Source organism: Corvus moneduloides, chromosome 18, assembly GCF_009650955.1.
Source record: "Corvus moneduloides isolate bCorMon1 chromosome 18, bCorMon1.pri, whole genome shotgun sequence".
NCBI lineage: Eukaryota > Metazoa > Chordata > Aves > Passeriformes > Corvidae > Corvus > Corvus moneduloides.
In genome coordinates, this window is record NC_045493.1 from 3,975,002 (window position 1) to 3,991,188 (window position 16,187).

A 16,187-nucleotide genomic window follows, 5' to 3' on the forward strand; every position below is an offset into this window, starting at 1 on the left:
CGAAAAGCCCTATAAAAGAACCTGTGGAGCCACTTGGAACATTCCTCAGGAATTGTCTCCTACCCTCCAGTGTGTACTGCTTCATCTCAATTTCATAGAACTTGTTGGTGCCAATGATGATGCTGTAAGTGGTCAAATGGATACAGCTGCAAGGCTCAGAGGTTTCAATCTCCTGGAAAAAAGGACAGTATGGACAGATATTAGTTCCCTGTACCAGCTTACAGATAGTGCTCAGTCTGGAAGGTTGTATATTGCTACATTTATCTTTCAAAAGGGAGAGAGATGGCAACCTCAAAGACCCTAAGAGCCTCTAAAAAGCATCTGGACAGAAACTCTTGCTAGAAGAAAGTTTTGTTTTGTTGGAAGTGATGCTTGAATGTAGACTTGCATATCAACTCGCCTTGAGGTGCTAACCCTAATAAGATCCCCTTCCTTTTGGAAGAATATACTGTTCTGGAAGACGTTCTTCTGCTCTGCAGCTCAGTTTTCTGGAGCAGTATTGAGCAGCTCCCTGTTTACAGTAGGTCACAGCCAATCTTCCTTCCTTCCTTCTTTGTACAATGACAGAGAGATGTCCACCAAGACCTGCCTTGTGACTGAACAGCTGGGATAGCTCTGCAGGCTAGCCTGACACAACACACAGATCCTGAGATCTTCTGAGGACAAGATTCCTTGCATAAATCCTACTTTATCTGGAAATTTAGTTGGCAGGAAAGAAAAGCATATTCTGGGCTTGCTGCCATCTTGTTAGGATCTAAATTCAGTTGTCTGGATTAGTGGAGATAGGGAAAACCTGCCCGCTAAAACACACTTTTGCATGTTCTGCATGTAACCCCTGTCAGAGGAAGGGCTATACACCCTCAGCGTTCCCTGCTGTGAGCAGGAGTTGGTATCAGCTACAATGCTTGTACACATTCCAGGTTAGCTGGCATCCACATTGTTTGTGCCGAGATCTCCATTATTTATGGCTTTCCTCCTGAGGAGCCCAGATCTGCATGACTGTGCCCATTGCTTCCCTCCAGCAGTGCCCACATAGCACTCAGGGATAACAGCCTCAGCCACACTGTAAAATTAACTGGTGCCTTCAAAGTCACCTGCAGAATCTCCCAGGGAGTTGTAGTTTGACTGGAGCATCCTTTAATTTGTGAATAGGAGAGGACATGAGTTTCTGGGCACCAGCCTGTTTTAAGGCAGGTGGTATTTAAACATTTTGTCCTGAGGAGAGATCTCTGAGGATATGATGACAGCTCAGTCCAATATCTCAAAAAAAAATCACAGTTCTGTTCTGCATCTCTCCAAAAATGTCAGCTCTTATTAAAGGAAATTTCTGCCTACTCCACTTTGAGTCAGTGCACGGTTCAATTTGTTATCATTTTAGCTGGCAAACAAATGTTCTCATGCACACAGAAAGGTTTTAGATGTTTGCTCCAAAGCAAAGGCTTAGAACACTATGTGAATTACCTCAGCTATTGCAGGGAGCTACTAAACTCACCTTTCTGATACAGAACTTGCTTAAGCTCTCATTGTATCGCAGAACCACCACTTTATTAGGCATGGCTGCACAGATACAAAGACTGTTCTCAACCTGTAAGGAAGATAACAAGCATAGCTCAGGATGGCAATAAAGTAAATTCTATTGCTGAGCATGTGAAATGGATCTGAGAACCACCTCTTGCCACAAAAAGAACTTTGAAGAGATAAGCAAGTACGTCTTTTAATAGGGTAATTACTGTGAATTCATGAAATAATGAAAAGCCTCTTCACATTCTCAAAAAAGAACGTGAATTTAAATGGCTTCTATGATTTCTTTTATGCTTGAAAGACATTAAGAAAAAATTAGAAAGTTTCCCACAGAAAAGGGATTGACAAATTGAAATATGTTAGATCTATATTTTAACCCCTGAAACTTGCCTTAAGCATCACTTTGAAATGAGTGGTGTTCAGTTTGTTAACAAGGTAGGCCACAGAAGTAATTGTTAATGAGAATTTTGGCTGTGGTTTAATGCTCCACACTAAAACCAATAACCTGTGTAAATGTCTAGAATTAAAGTGACACAAACACCTAAGGAAATTTTCTAGCCTGGAAGCATGACATTCAAGAACAAAGACTGGATAGAATTCACTAACTAAAAATCTCAAAATTACAGTCAATAGTGAGGAGACAGTAGTACCATGCTATGCTGGATTTCTTACTACCTAGCAGTTTAGGCTATACCATCATGGCATCCTGACTGAATTGCTCCACATTAGCACCAGATCCCCCATTCTGTCTCCAGCTCAGCCTCCCTTCAGCCCATACATTCTCCTTATTTGAAGAAAAATATTCAAAACAAGAATATAGACCTTGGATGTGTTGCCAGTGGAATGAAGATGCTGATTTGGTTAATATTAAACTCAGAGCAGTATAACAGGTGGTCAGGGGGCACGAGGGAGCTGTAACTTACTTTGCCAGCAGCAAAAAGGTGACATCCTTTGACAGCCTCAAAGACATTTGGTGAGACATCGGGCTGGGCTGGGAGGTGAGACTGGGCTAATGACTGCTTCACTTTCTTTACATCAACAAGACACAGAGCCCTTTCTTCTCCTGGAAACAAAAAAAGGTTGCATTTCATCAAGGGAGAACTCCCTATTCTCTACCGAAGTCTTACCTAAACAAGCAGCTCATTGTTACAGGCTGTTACTGTGCAAACAGTCACAAGGAACCATGTAGAATTCATTCCATATTATTCCTATTCAAACTGAAACAGAAAACTTACAAAAACCCAACCCCACAACAGGCAGTAAATCCACCAGAAGAACAGCAATTCTCTGCATAGATTATTAGTGTTGCTGAAGTTAGCAGAACAGAGTAATTGTGGCCTCATTAAGACACTATTCAAAATTAGCCAGGAAGTTTTATTTTGCCCTTCAGAACTTCTTCAAGTAAAAGATGTTTTAATCACTCTGTGCCAACAGAACTGGTAAGAGATTTCCAAGAATTGCCCTAATGAATTGCATTATAGCCCAAGGCCAATTCCTCTCAGAAGTCCAGTGACAGACTAACACAGCCTTCTCATTATGTTGAGATTTGCTTTGTTCTCTACCACCCTGACACAAATAAACCATGGACATCTTAAATCCTTACCAGGAAAAAAAAACACAAAACAAGCAGAACAAGAGAGAGAATTTATTTTTCATTCCCTACAAATGTCATATAGACACTTCAATAATTTGGGCTTTCAGATGAAGATACATGATAATGTTCAGCATGCCTACATCTGTGTGGGAAGGATTATCTCTGGAAAACCACAGATGGAGAGATTAAAGCTGGTGTTCCTTTCATAAAGTAATCTTAAATCGTGACAGGAGTCCCAGCTTTGTTACAGGGCAAGAGAGGATAAGAGTTGGCCCTATGCCCCTATGTCAGTGATCACCTAGCAGTCCTCAAAGAGTTAATTACATTAAAAAGGTTATGCAATAATTACGAAGAGATGTTCACTCATTAGCTCAACACTTTTTAAATTGAACTTAAAATGACAACTGACCTCTAACCTGGAAATGTTTTGTCTCTGGTTCTTCCCTCCCTCAGCTCTGAAATCACCTTCTCATGAAGGTTTAACTGAGCCTTCATTCACACACATAATCCCTTGCCAGCCAGCCTCAGACAAGACTCTGTTAACCACAGCAAGTAATTCCTGACAATTTGCTGATAAAAAACCAGACAAAAGCCTGGAATGAATCCAAAGGCAAGCAGGACCTGGCAGCACAAAGCCACTGCAGAGCCAATGGGAACACACAGCCCTGTACCTGCTATCATGAGTAGCTTCTCCAGATCTTTGATGAGGTGAATTTGGAAGACAGCACCCATTCCTGGGATGTGTATTAAGGAATTCTTCAGTACATTCAGGGCATAGAGACCTTCTTCTGCACCCACCAGTACTACCTACAACAGGGGAAAAAATAGCACTACATGAGGAGAACAAAGAATGCTCCAAGAGCAACTTGCATGACACTCTTTAGCAGTGAAGAGAAAAATCAAACCCACAAATAAGTGCATAATTACACATATTGCCATCAAGATACCGTTTCCCTGAATCAATTATCCACTACTGAGAAAGACCCAAGTGAACAAGACCATTACCTGGTCACTGAAGGGCATTGTGCAATTTATATCTAAACGGTCTTCACCCTCCAGCTTCAGCAGGGAGTTCCCCAGCAGTTTCTGCAAATGACAAAAATTTTGTTTTTCTTGTTGAGTTAATCTTCATCTCTTTATCTGTGAGTATTTTAACAATGTGAGGTCATAATTTCAGACAAGCAAAAAGCTTGGCACAGATTTCTTTTTCTCAGAAAGCTAAAAGTTGCAGGGATGCCTCCTACAAAAGAATTAGTAAACTTTTATCTACCTTAAACGCAGTAAGGGGAACTGATCAGAATTATCCAAAATTCAGACAGAACCCACTGTTGCCTCTATCCTTTCCATTTTCCCCAATGTCCTACAACAGAGCAGTGGAATTTTCCAAGGGGAAGGATTTAAAGAAAAGTATAAATGTTGGTGGGAGCATGTATTTTTCTCAGAGACAAAAGGAATGTGAGCCTGAGAAAAAAAGAGGATTTCCTGCAGTCACATATTTCGTACCTCCAGAGCTAACATTCTCTTATGCAATGCCATAGAATCCAATCTCCCTTTACCAGAAAATAGAGAGTCATCAGTGTAACAATATGAGAAAGGCTATCCAAAATCTAAGCAATTCTGTTTAACCTCTTATTATGAATAAAACTTAAACTAAAAAGCGCACACCTCCCCACACAACAAGAAACATAAAACTTCTGACTCTCTAAGAATGGGAGGGGAGGGAGTTTTTGCTTCTTTTAAGGTTTGATCATTCCATGTGGTACCTTATGAGACTGGACTAAAACCATGTCCTAACTGCTCTTCCTTCCCCTGCTGGAATTACAGAGGTATTTTGGGATCCTCTTACTACACTCCCCAAGTCTAAAGAAGGGTATTGTAATACATAGCATCAGTCTCACAGTGAACTGGCTCCTGGTGCTCATATTATGAGGCAGAAGCAACAACTTACCTTCAGTTAAACCTCAGTATGTCAAATACTGAAAAAATATTTTTCAAAACTCTGCTCCCTCCCAGAATATTTTATTATTAAATGAAACTTTTATACTCACAGCATCAGCCTCAGCTTTTTCTCTGGAAACTCTCCCACCTGCCACTATTGATTCCAGTGCTGTGACCCAGCGCTGTTTGTCAGGGAAGCTGGGTGCTAACAGGTAGAGTGTTCTACCAGGCCAGCAAGTGGTGTGTGGATGAGACTCCAATTTTAGGATATATGGCACATCTGAGATGTTATATAGATAGAATAAGACTTAGATTAGTTTTTGGAATATTGTCAGTGGACTTAAAATCAACACCTTTCAGCCTCATTGGAGAGAAGTTGTATTTATCATGACGTACCATGGCAATTTACACATTGGTTTCTCCTTTACAGGTCCTGCACAGGCTAGCTACTTACACCTAAATATTAGCTGGATGTATGCAATCCATACATACAAGGCTGTCTTTAACTAAACAAAAATAATTTCTTGCCTTTTATTCAAAAAAGAAAGAAATTTCATTGTGGGGAAAAAAAACCCAAACCAAAACCAGCCACTTGACTAAAGTTTTCCCTGTACTGATTAAGAAAAATCTGTAAAAATTGGTTATGGAAACCTTTGTTTTTAACAGTCTGTATCCTTTAATGTAACAGTCAAGACATACAGAATCTTATCCATCAGTTCTATTCAGTACATACAAATCAACACATCAACATTTTTCATAATATGAGCCTGTATATACCCCACAGCATTCCTAAGTTAATGGCTTTCTGGTCAGAGCACAATGGTGGCAGGAGTTATACATCACAGTTAATAGAGAAGAAATTTAAATAAACCAAGTGTTTATGCTACAAATCTCTTAAAATTTACTTCCATTTGAGTTGATGACTATATTAACCACAGTTTTACCACAACAGAAGCAACAGCCTGGGTGTAACTAGATCTGGAGTGCTGAGCTATTCCCCTAATTCAGATGGAGGTAAATCACAGCATTACAGAATGAAAGCTTGAGGGAGAAAATTCTGTTCAGCCAAACAAGGCTAACTGATGGCAAGGCAGATGAAATCCATTTGACCTCATCTATGTAAGATTCTCACCTGTCTTTGCTGTATTGGTAAGCTCAGTAGCTCCTACAGCTCCATGAACAGTTACATCACCATCAGGAAGGCAGAGCTCAAATTCCTCCAGAGGCCTCTGTCCAGCTGCAGGAGGATGGGGAGACAGATTAGGAATGGACAAACAGGTAGCAAGAAAATAACTGTGATAGCAAAATGAAGTGGATGCACACTGTATGTTTTCACAGCTGGATTATTATGACATGCCAGCTAATAAAATGGCTAAGGGTCTAGAAAAAAATAATGTTGCCTTATCACTGAAGATTTAGCTAAATTTGGTACAGCCATAGCAAACAGTAATAATCTTTAAGCCTCTCAACTCACCAAACAATATCTGAAGATTTAAAAAATATGTCCTTGCTAGAAATTCTAAGTTACCTTCTCTTGCTTCTGCATCATAAATGAGCACTTTGGTTCCTTCCAGGACAATATACTTCCTGTCCCAGCCCTGTTGCCCACGTTTATTATTCCTGAGGAAAATAAGCACAAAGCCATGTTGGACTTCCTGCTTGTATTCTACATAAAGCAAGCATGCAACTCCTATAAAAGAGAAGTTTCAGTGGTAGCAATTGTAATTATGGTGGTGGCAATTGTAATGCCCACGTAATGGGCCTATACCAATTAACTCATTTTAAGAGCCAGGATAATATAAGGCCAAGTATTTCAGCACCTGACATGGCACCAAGATTCCTGTTTATACCTTGGCACTTTCATCCATCCTTCAAGATGCAGACTGGTGCTTGGCTCCTTCATCTGCAGGCCAGGGGAATTCATCTTATCCCGGCAGAACGCTTCCGAGAAGTGCGTGGCATATTCTGCTGGCAGCCCACAAGTAGCTGGTAAGCAAGTTGAGCATTTTGGGTGACACATCACCTGGCATTCTGACAAGAGGACAGGAAAAATATTCTGTTAAATGACCAAAAAAAAAAAATCATGACACAGCTGCCTCAGCTTCTAACACACAAATCCCAGCTTCTCCAAGGTTCCCCTTCCACTCCGAACCATCAGATGTTGTCTGATGTAGAATGTTTGCACCAAGTAGTTTCAGAGTCTTCATACTTAGTCGTTTCTTTCCCTGTTCTAGATGGCTGATGCCTTCTCCTGCCCCTAAGTTGTGCTGTGTTTTGCTCTTACCCAGACACTTGGAGGCCTGTCTGCCGAAGTGCACCGTGTCCAGGCACACGGCGCACTTGGTCGCCCTCATGTTCAGCCCCACATTGAAGCGATGGGGGATGTTGTGGTGCATTCGCTCTTTCAGACGCCGGCTGTACTCTGCCAAGGGACAAAACTCATCAGCAGGGTAAAAAAAAAAAATAAATAAAGAGATGGCATTGACATGGATAGAAAAACACTACCAAGAGCTGAGCAGGAGCCTACCCTCTGGCGTGGAGGATTCCTTCCTGCGGCTGGAGGGTGGAGCCAGCAGACTGATGGGTGTGGGCTGGTGCTCTGGGGAGCGGACCATGGCAGACATGATGATCTGCTGCCTGGCTGTGGCTGGGGTGGAGGGGTGAGGGTGGTCGGATATTTTCCGATGAGCAGCTAACAGACAAGACAAATGCCACTGGTTAACATAACCAACATGGCACCCTGGTTCCTAGCAGGGCTCTGTGTGACCAGTCAGCAGTTACAGCCCACAGAATGAAGTGTAGTCTTATTGTAACTTCACAGAAGTAGTAATAATTAAACAACACATATGTTACTGATAGAGTGGCACACAATTGAAGGCACATTTTTCAGACCAAAATTGTGTGCCTCCTTCCAGATTCACCTTTTCTGTAAACCCCTACCTTCTTCACGAGCAGATCTGAGTTCAATGCGTGTTTTCTGTAGAGCCTCCTCCAGCTCAGCAGAACGAGCCTTCTCCTTCTCCAGTGCCACTTTCAGCTCATTGTATTGCAGGGGAACCTGTGTGGGTAAAGAAGGGTCCTCTTTCCGCCGACTAAACAGGCCCTAGCAACAGAAACACACAGACAACTCCTAACTCCTAGCAAGAGATGGCTTAAACTAGGCAAAGTGACACTAGCTAGTGGCAGTCTGGCCAGAGGGCCTAATGGCAATTCTGTTATGAGTAAGGATGGATTTTTAGTTCATATTGGCACTGGAGAGAAAAATGCCAAGATACGGATTAATTTAAAGAGGGACATACATTACCTGTTAGTACTCACATCTGGAGTTTCCGAAAGCATCTAAACAAAGGATCTCAAAATATGTGGTTAAAATTAAATTACTTCATTCAAAATGACAGAAGAGCTTATGACAAAGATGTGACACAAGTCACATCGCCTGACTAATCAGTCCTATGCTGTGACTACAGGACAACCACTCTAGATACACGATAGGTTCATACACATATACATACTTACCATTTAAAAAAACATGCTTAAAATTCTGTATTCCTACAGCCTCACTGAAGTGTAGCTACTGGGTTGTAACCTAAGTGTTGTAGGAATAACAAAATACCAGAAAAGCCACAAAGAACACATTCTGCCTAGCAAAGTTTGTGTTCAACAACTCAGAATGGTCTTAAATGAGGACAACATTTTGTTACACAAAGAAAGATAAAACAGAATATTAAGAATACACAGCACATAACTAATTACAAAACCATTTAATTCCATTCCTCTCAAACCTTCTTCACCCACCTTTTTCTTTTTTGCTGGTTGGTCCATCTTTGCCTGCAGGAAATCAATGAGTTTAGTTTGCTGAGAAATAGTGCCCTCCATTTTCACTTTTTCATGGGAATAGAGAACCTGTGAATCACACACAGATGTAAGAAATTTCATCTTAACAGAAGAAACAAACTAATAACTTGATAGCAAAACAGAGCTAAAAAATACTGTAAGGAAAGTGTCACACAGAAACTGTCAATCACATCCTAAAGCCTCACAGGGAATGAGGCAGAGTGCTGCCCTGCTTCCTCACCCTCACCTGAATGTTTTCCAGCTGATACTCCAGGTCACTTCTTTCAGTCTTCAGAAGATCTGCTCGGTCCAGAGCCTCCTGCAGACCTTGAGTCAGGCGGAAGATGTGATTTTTCTGCAGATCCATTTGCTGCTGCAGCTTTGCCTGCTGTTAAAAGCAAAACAAAAGCCAGTGTTTTAGGTTTGTTGTCTTCTTGTTTGTAAGTAAAAGCTATTAAATGTTATCACTCCTTGTAAAATAATCATCATTGCAGAACTTATAAATAAACACACAACTCTTCAAAAGATGGGAAATTACAATATTGTAGAAGATTCCTTTCAGAATGCATTATGACTAGACAAGCATTTCTGTGTATTTATGTTAATCTGCAGCAACACCATTTTCTCAAGCTCTCTCTGTACAACCACCAGAAGCCATCTCAGTGCTTTGTAAAAATAAATTAAAACGGTAATCTTTACTATAGACCAGGACAGTCATAGTCACATAAGATAAGGAAAATAATGGCCAGCTGTTTACATCTTCGTCTCCAATTAACACCAGAAGAGGGCACATGACAAAATATTCCTAATTCTTTTAGGATTTGCACTTTCTTGACAAGAAAGTCCCTGACTAGGAAAACCATGAACGCTCCTATGTTACACAGCAAGAGCCAGAAATCTTTCCTGGTGATGCATAAAGGAGTGGGTGAGCTGTTAGTAGTACCCCAAGAATAAAGGCTTTAATTGCCCTAATTGTCCATAATTACCCCCAAAATCCACCTCTGGAGCCTCTTGCCCCACCACCCAGAACTGGTGGCCTGCATTCAATTACTTCCTGATATGGTGCAGGTGTGTGACCTTGGATCCAACTCCTGTGACCCAAATTAATGATGAAAAGAGCTGTGAGAAGTCTCACCTGTGGCCTCCAGGTGTGCATCCTCAGCATGTTGGCTCCAGAGCTGGTTTTAAGCTATGGCCCTTATACTTGGCCTGGTCAGAGCTGTGCCTGGGCACAGACCTGGCCTTGCAGACCTGACCTAAGATGTGCCTCATTGTTAGAGGCTTCTATAATGATCACTGGTACCTTCACCAAATCTTCAGGTACTGTGGTCTGAGCCTGCAGGCTGCAAGGTCCTGTCCTTGCCTGGCATGCTTTCCCCTTTGGCTCCCAGCTCACCTGCCCCTGAGGAGCAGTTCACTTTTACTGCTCCCTGACATGGCCATACACTTCGCAGAGTTTTAAGTAAAAACAACTCCCTCAACTTGATTAATTTCCCCAGTTATATAGAAGAGAATGATGGATGTGTAACTCTTATTCACACAACCTCCCCTCCTCAAGATGTGGAACCTTCTGAAGTTCTAACATGAATCTCCAAGGTTACCTCCTCCAGAAGCCTCTGCTTGAGCTCCCTTTCTGTCTCAAGCTTCTGCTGTAAACTGCGGGCGTTCATCTCCAGCATGGCATGCTTCTTCTCCAGGTCATTGAGCTGGGAAAGAGGGTCAGAATAACACGGAACACTAACAAATATAGTTCCACAGTCTTAAAATCCAACTTCACCAAGAACATGCTAAAGACAAATGAGCCTTTGGTTGCTGGGGAAAAACCAGCCAAAAGACATTTTGGCTTGTTGAAATGCAGATACCAAGAAGGACTTCATACCAGGCATCATAGGCTGCTGTCTGCTTTAGTCTTTTTCAAAGAAAATCTGAGGTCTTTGGCTTGAAGATAGAATTCTGTTCTATGCCCTCCAGTCTTTTTAATTTGTCTCTATATCTTGAAAAAAGCTGCTCAATGCCACATTTCTAAAAGTAGTATCACTGGAAAAGTATTTCATCTAATTATGAAAGTCTAGGATTGAAAGTTACTTACCTTATCAGAAAGGCTCTCTGCTTTGAGTTTTTGTTCCTTGAGTGCTTGCTGCAGGGCCAGAATCTCTGCCTTGTGTTCCTTGACAGCCAGTTCTACCACCTGGCGAGACTCAGTAATACGCTGATCTGCTCTCACTCTGCATTAAAATGGAAAATAATGTTACCTAACTCCTTTCAGGCTTGACCTCTCCCTAGCAGGCAGTAGCATCAATAACTCTTTCATAGGTTGCCTCAAATTCAAGATGTTTCTTTAGAAAGCCAGACTGTTTGCTGCAACACTTTTATATTATATAACCCTGTTCCTGCCCCTGCTAGAACTACAACCTTAAAAATTTCAAGACCCCACAGGAACAGTCAGGAGCAAAGACTATTTTTCCATAAAATAAAATAGAAGATAATAAATCAAGACATTTTATAAATTACAAATACCACTCCCATTGAATTGTTCACTTGCACAGAAACAAAAGGAACAATATCAGAGATGACTATTAACTAATAAACCATTTTTAGAACTACCTCACAAGATTTTATATTTAGCTCCAACTCCCATATCCTATGCTAAATATAATTTTTGTACTAGCTTCTATAGAGCATTTTCATAAACGTTAATAAAAGGGAAGGAAGGGAGAGAGACCTGCTCTGTTTCTCAGTATCCAGCATCCTCTGCAACTCTCTAACTCGACATTCAAACTGGGACTTCTCATCCCCTAGAACATTTCTCCATGCTTCCCACTGGCGCTCTTTCTCCAGGAGTTCATCATTCAGGGCCTCCAAGTCCATTACTTGTTCTTCCAGCATCGTGCATGTTGTCTTCAAGGCCTCCATAGTCTAAAAATAAATCCTCCTATCAATTCTCACATCCCACATCAAGCGTGCACTTTCAGCTTCAGCCTTACTATTTCAATTACAGTACATGCAAATCGGCGGCAAACAGGAGCTGGGAAATCACAGCCTGTTTACTTCAAGGCTCCCGTACATTCACTTGTGATCGCCGATAATGTCAGGTCAATCTCATTATGAACATTTTGAGATTTCCAGAGTCACAAAATTAAAATGAGTAATTCTAAATTACAATGCCTTCAGAGTGCAAGATTTCTCAATAAAATTGTGTAAAAACATGATGGGAAATACCAAATGTTTCCATTCACTCAACTGCCCTGGGAAGGAAGGCTTAAGTGCCACTGCCCCCAGCAGCATCACCATATGTTATGAGTTTCCAGATGTAAAAGGAATTTTTGCCAGCTCCCCCAAAAAGCTCCCGACTTAGGCTTAGAGAGCCTTACTTGTTTCTGGCTGGTCAGCTGCATCTCCCTCTCAGTTATCTCTCGGCGGAGATGATCAACTTCACTCCGCAACTGGACAACCTCGTCACTGGCCCCTGAGGCCTCGTCGAGTTGTTTGGACAGGAAGAAATTCTGGTTGTTCAGCTCTGCATTGTCTTCAGTGAGCTGGTTCAGCTGCTCTTCCAAATCTGAAATCACCTAGAAATAAAAATAAATTACTTGTGAGTGAGCACAGGTTTTTGAAAAAGTGTTCTCACACAGAATTACTTATTGCCAAGCTTTTACATTCTTTCTAATTTAAACAAAAGCAGTATTATAGTGGTAGATATTTGTGCATAGGAATGTGCTTGGATTAGGAGTAGAGTTTTGTGTCTTAGAGAAAACAGCTTTTTTAAAATCTGGTTCAGAGCATAAATATGCTGCAATGTAATTTATTATTTGAGAGACCTATCATAGCTAAAGCACTGGATTGGGAGCCAGGAGTTCTGACTGGATTCTCAGCTCTGCTGCTGACTTACAGAGACCTTTTGCCAAAGCACTTTACCTTTTTTTGCCTCAATCTCCCCTAAGCACAATGGGGCTAATTAGTCTCAGAAAGGCTTTCAAAGTGTGGTATTGAAGAAAACAGACCAAGAGGTGCAATGGAGGCAGTGCAACCTGATGGATATCCCTGGGAATTGCTTATATTATTACATGTAACACTGGGTGTAACCAGGAAAGGCAGAAAAATATTAAGAAATGCATTCTATGAAAGTAACAGTGTTATGGATGGCAGCTGGGGACACATGAGGGAAGAAACCAGTGTGGGAACACAACACGGAAAATCAGTGAAAAGCAAAAACTCAACAAGGTCTTTGCCAAAATGGGAGCATATATTTGTTTAATCAGAAGAGCATTACACTAAATGCTTTAAACCACAGTCCCCTCCAATTTAAAGACAAATATAAACAACAGTGGGCCATTTTCATAGTTGGTTTTTATGAATGAAAGGCCTGAACACTGGGTGGATGAATATGTACCTCCTCCTAACTCAAAACCAATATCACCACAACAGAAGAGAAAGAAACCTCAGTATAATCTTGAAATCAGCTTAATATAAAGAATTTCAGAAACTGGTAAACTCTATACAATTCACATTCAACCCTTAAAAATATGTTCTAGAGGCTCTTTTACCTGGATGTCAAAGAAAAGTGAATAGGATACTTCATTAAATGGGGAAAAAAAAAAATCTCAGAGCACAGTTGGCCACACATTCAAATTTAAATGTTCCAATTTCCTACACTAGCCAAGGACTTAAATATCTAAAGCAGTAGAGGATAGAGCACATGGCTCTTCTCAGCTCTCTGGAAAGATGACAACCGTTTCTTTTTGAAGAATCCGTAACGCATATTTTGGCAGCCTTTTAACATGCCTCTCCTAGAGCTAAATTAACAGTATTTGGTTTTTAAACTGTGAGCAGAAAAAGCCATTACTCCCTGCTGGGTGAAGGGGAGTTCCTGTCACCCATATGTTCAGGGTCAAATCAAGACGATTCACACTTCAGAACACAACATTTCTAAAGAAATCTGAAAATGTGTTTGTTTCTGAGCACTCTCACTGCCTTGTTCAAAACACACATTTTGTTCTGCATTGTTTGCATCAAGCTTTCAGAGAGGGCAGCCTGTGTCATAAGGACATGTTAGTGCCTATATTGCTACAGAAATAAGAACTTAGATATGTTTATACAAACAAGAAGGAGCAAAAGAACATTTGTTTTTACAGTGTTTTACCTACTGCTCTCACAACAGCTGAGATCTCTACTAACTGCCAGATAAGAAACTCACTTTTTCTTCCACTTGTTTTAATTTTATGTTTAACCACACCATGTATCTAGGCAGTTTCAAGATATACTTTACACATTTATGGTTTCTTCCACATCTATTTTATATACAAGTAATGTCAATTAAAAAAATATTAAGCTAGTTTTGAAATACAAGAAAGCAGAGATGGGGGAAACACAAAATGGATAAAGTAATATGCAGAGTTAATATGTCCAACTACTTAATTAATTATTAAAACTGGCTGTATTTCAAATTGACTTTATTCCTTAAGGGCTGGAAGTTACGCTCCCATTTCCTTTTATTCTATGTTCTGAGATTTTGACTTCTTTCCCTGAATACAAGTAAAATTAAACCAGATCATATTATATTTCACTGCTACATTTTACCTAGCAGGATATTTCTGGAAAACTTCAGACAAACAACAAAGCAGTTAAGAAAGAAGGGTTCCAGAAGATGTGACATGATCTTTTTCCTTCTTCTAACACTGTATTTACTGACAATTCCAAAACGCCTTGTCTTAAATTCCAAATATATTATAATCTATATAATGTAATCTAGATTGATAGATTTAATTTATTTTTTAGTAAGAGAAAATTTGTTCCTCTTGGTACAATCTTCCGTTTTTCATGGGGAAAGGGGATACTTGTTAACACATCCAATAGCTATCTACAGCTATGTATAACCCAACAGGATTAGAGAGTTTATTAACACTATAAAGCCTAAAGAGTAATGGGTAATACTGACACAGGAAAATGGGATGTGGTGCGATATAAATACCTGTCCTGGGGATCAACAAAAAAGAAAACACAGATCAAAAAAAGCCCACACTTATTTGGAAATGTTGTCTTAGGCATACATACATACAACCTCTACCAGAATCCTGTACCTGGAAAGAGTTAATAGCTTTAGATATTTTTCTTTTCAGTTAAGGAAATCCCCAGGCAAAAAAAAGCCCCAAAAAACCCAAAACAAACCAACCAACCCTGAGCTATTCTGAGGTAAATGTGAAGTATATTAAATGAAAGTCAGTAAGAAAATACTATTATATCCTTTAGAAACCCATAATATAATTAGAAAAATCTTCACATTTTAAGTTTATAAAATTAACCAAACACTTGAAACCTTGGAAAAGCAATTCTAGACCATCTAGACAGCCACTGTATCACCATTCACAGAGCAACTGGAATTTTCTATTCATGTACATCTTCATCACAAGTAATCCATAAAACAGAGATATCATCTAACTACACAAATTGTTCACTGCACACCACATCTAAGCACACAGCTTATTTTATACTGATGCAGAGGATTGTATCTCATTTTTAAATGCTGCAGAGCAATCCAAGCATAGCGGCTCCTCAGTAGAAGGGACCATATCCAGCATAATTCACTCCCCACTGAATAGTCTGAGGAAAGCAAAGTATTCCTCTAGTGAGACTGAGCAGATTCACAGCTGTTACCCCAATCCTACAAACCTGTCCAGCCATGGACCAAATAAAATATCAGAGCAACAAACAATCAGGGCCATGATGATTTGGTTTGCATACCAGACAAAATGCACTGAATTTAATCCACATATGCTCCACATATCAAAACCACAGGCACAACAATGAAGAAAAGGAGAAAATAAAGGAGTTTTACTTATATACTAGTAACTGCAGATTGCAAACTTCTCCATACCCTATTCCTTCACAAAGGTGTCTCAGTTCTCAGATGCCACCAACAAACATACAGAAAGATCCTAGGACACAGCAAGGGCAACTGTTTTGGGATGCTATCAGCAGTGTGTTATTTGGAGTTTAATGTAATTCCAGACTAATAGTTTTGCTCTATCCATTTCCACTCCTCCCCATCCCCACTAATCCTTACCAGAAAGCTACCTGTCAGAAGTAAACAGGAAACAAGACAAAGCTGTCTCTGAGCCCCAAATTATTGTGAGGGGGAAGTGAGAGCAGACATAAGACTCCTTTTGTCTTTACCTACTCTCTGAGACAAAGCTTTTCAGGCAGAGAAATCCCAACACTGAGAGGCCCAGGCTCTCAAATAGGGCTGCAGATAGATTGTATCTCTACCTGTTCCAACAATACAGAACACTTTCCTCCCCTTTCC

General features: G+C 40.4%; 1 protein-coding gene across 8 annotated transcripts in view; it reads right to left on the bottom strand.

Moving 5' to 3' along the window:
- The window catches only part of CIT (citron rho-interacting serine/threonine kinase), a 68,932-nt gene that overhangs the window by 6,578 nt on the left and 46,167 nt on the right, over positions 1–16,187 (bottom strand). For 6 of the 8 annotated variants that reach the window (XM_032128522.1, XM_032128518.1, XM_032128517.1 and 3 more), the window contains 18 exons: positions 12,259–12,456; positions 11,610–11,803; positions 10,977–11,112; positions 10,489–10,593; positions 9,135–9,275; positions 8,849–8,956; positions 7,994–8,156; positions 7,581–7,745; positions 7,338–7,475; positions 6,904–7,084; positions 6,582–6,673; positions 6,186–6,290; positions 5,164–5,333; positions 4,121–4,201; positions 3,787–3,922; positions 2,445–2,584; positions 1,493–1,585; positions 64–172 (listed from right to left, as the gene is read on the bottom strand). In XM_032128522.1, coding sequence (XP_031984413.1) covers positions 64–172; positions 1,493–1,585; positions 2,445–2,584; positions 3,787–3,922; positions 4,121–4,201; positions 5,164–5,333; positions 6,186–6,290; positions 6,582–6,673; positions 6,904–7,084; positions 7,338–7,475; positions 7,581–7,745; positions 7,994–8,156; positions 8,849–8,956; positions 9,135–9,275; positions 10,489–10,593; positions 10,977–11,112; positions 11,610–11,803; positions 12,259–12,456 — 2,455 coding nt within the window. The remainder of the gene's footprint in view (positions 1–63; positions 173–1,492; positions 1,586–2,444; positions 2,585–3,786; positions 3,923–4,120; positions 4,202–5,163; positions 5,334–6,185; positions 6,291–6,581; positions 6,674–6,903; positions 7,085–7,337; positions 7,476–7,580; positions 7,746–7,993; positions 8,157–8,848; positions 8,957–9,134; positions 9,276–10,488; positions 10,594–10,976; positions 11,113–11,609; positions 11,804–12,258; positions 12,457–16,187) is intronic. The other 2 variants (XM_032128520.1, XM_032128519.1) reach the window with 1 other exon arrangement.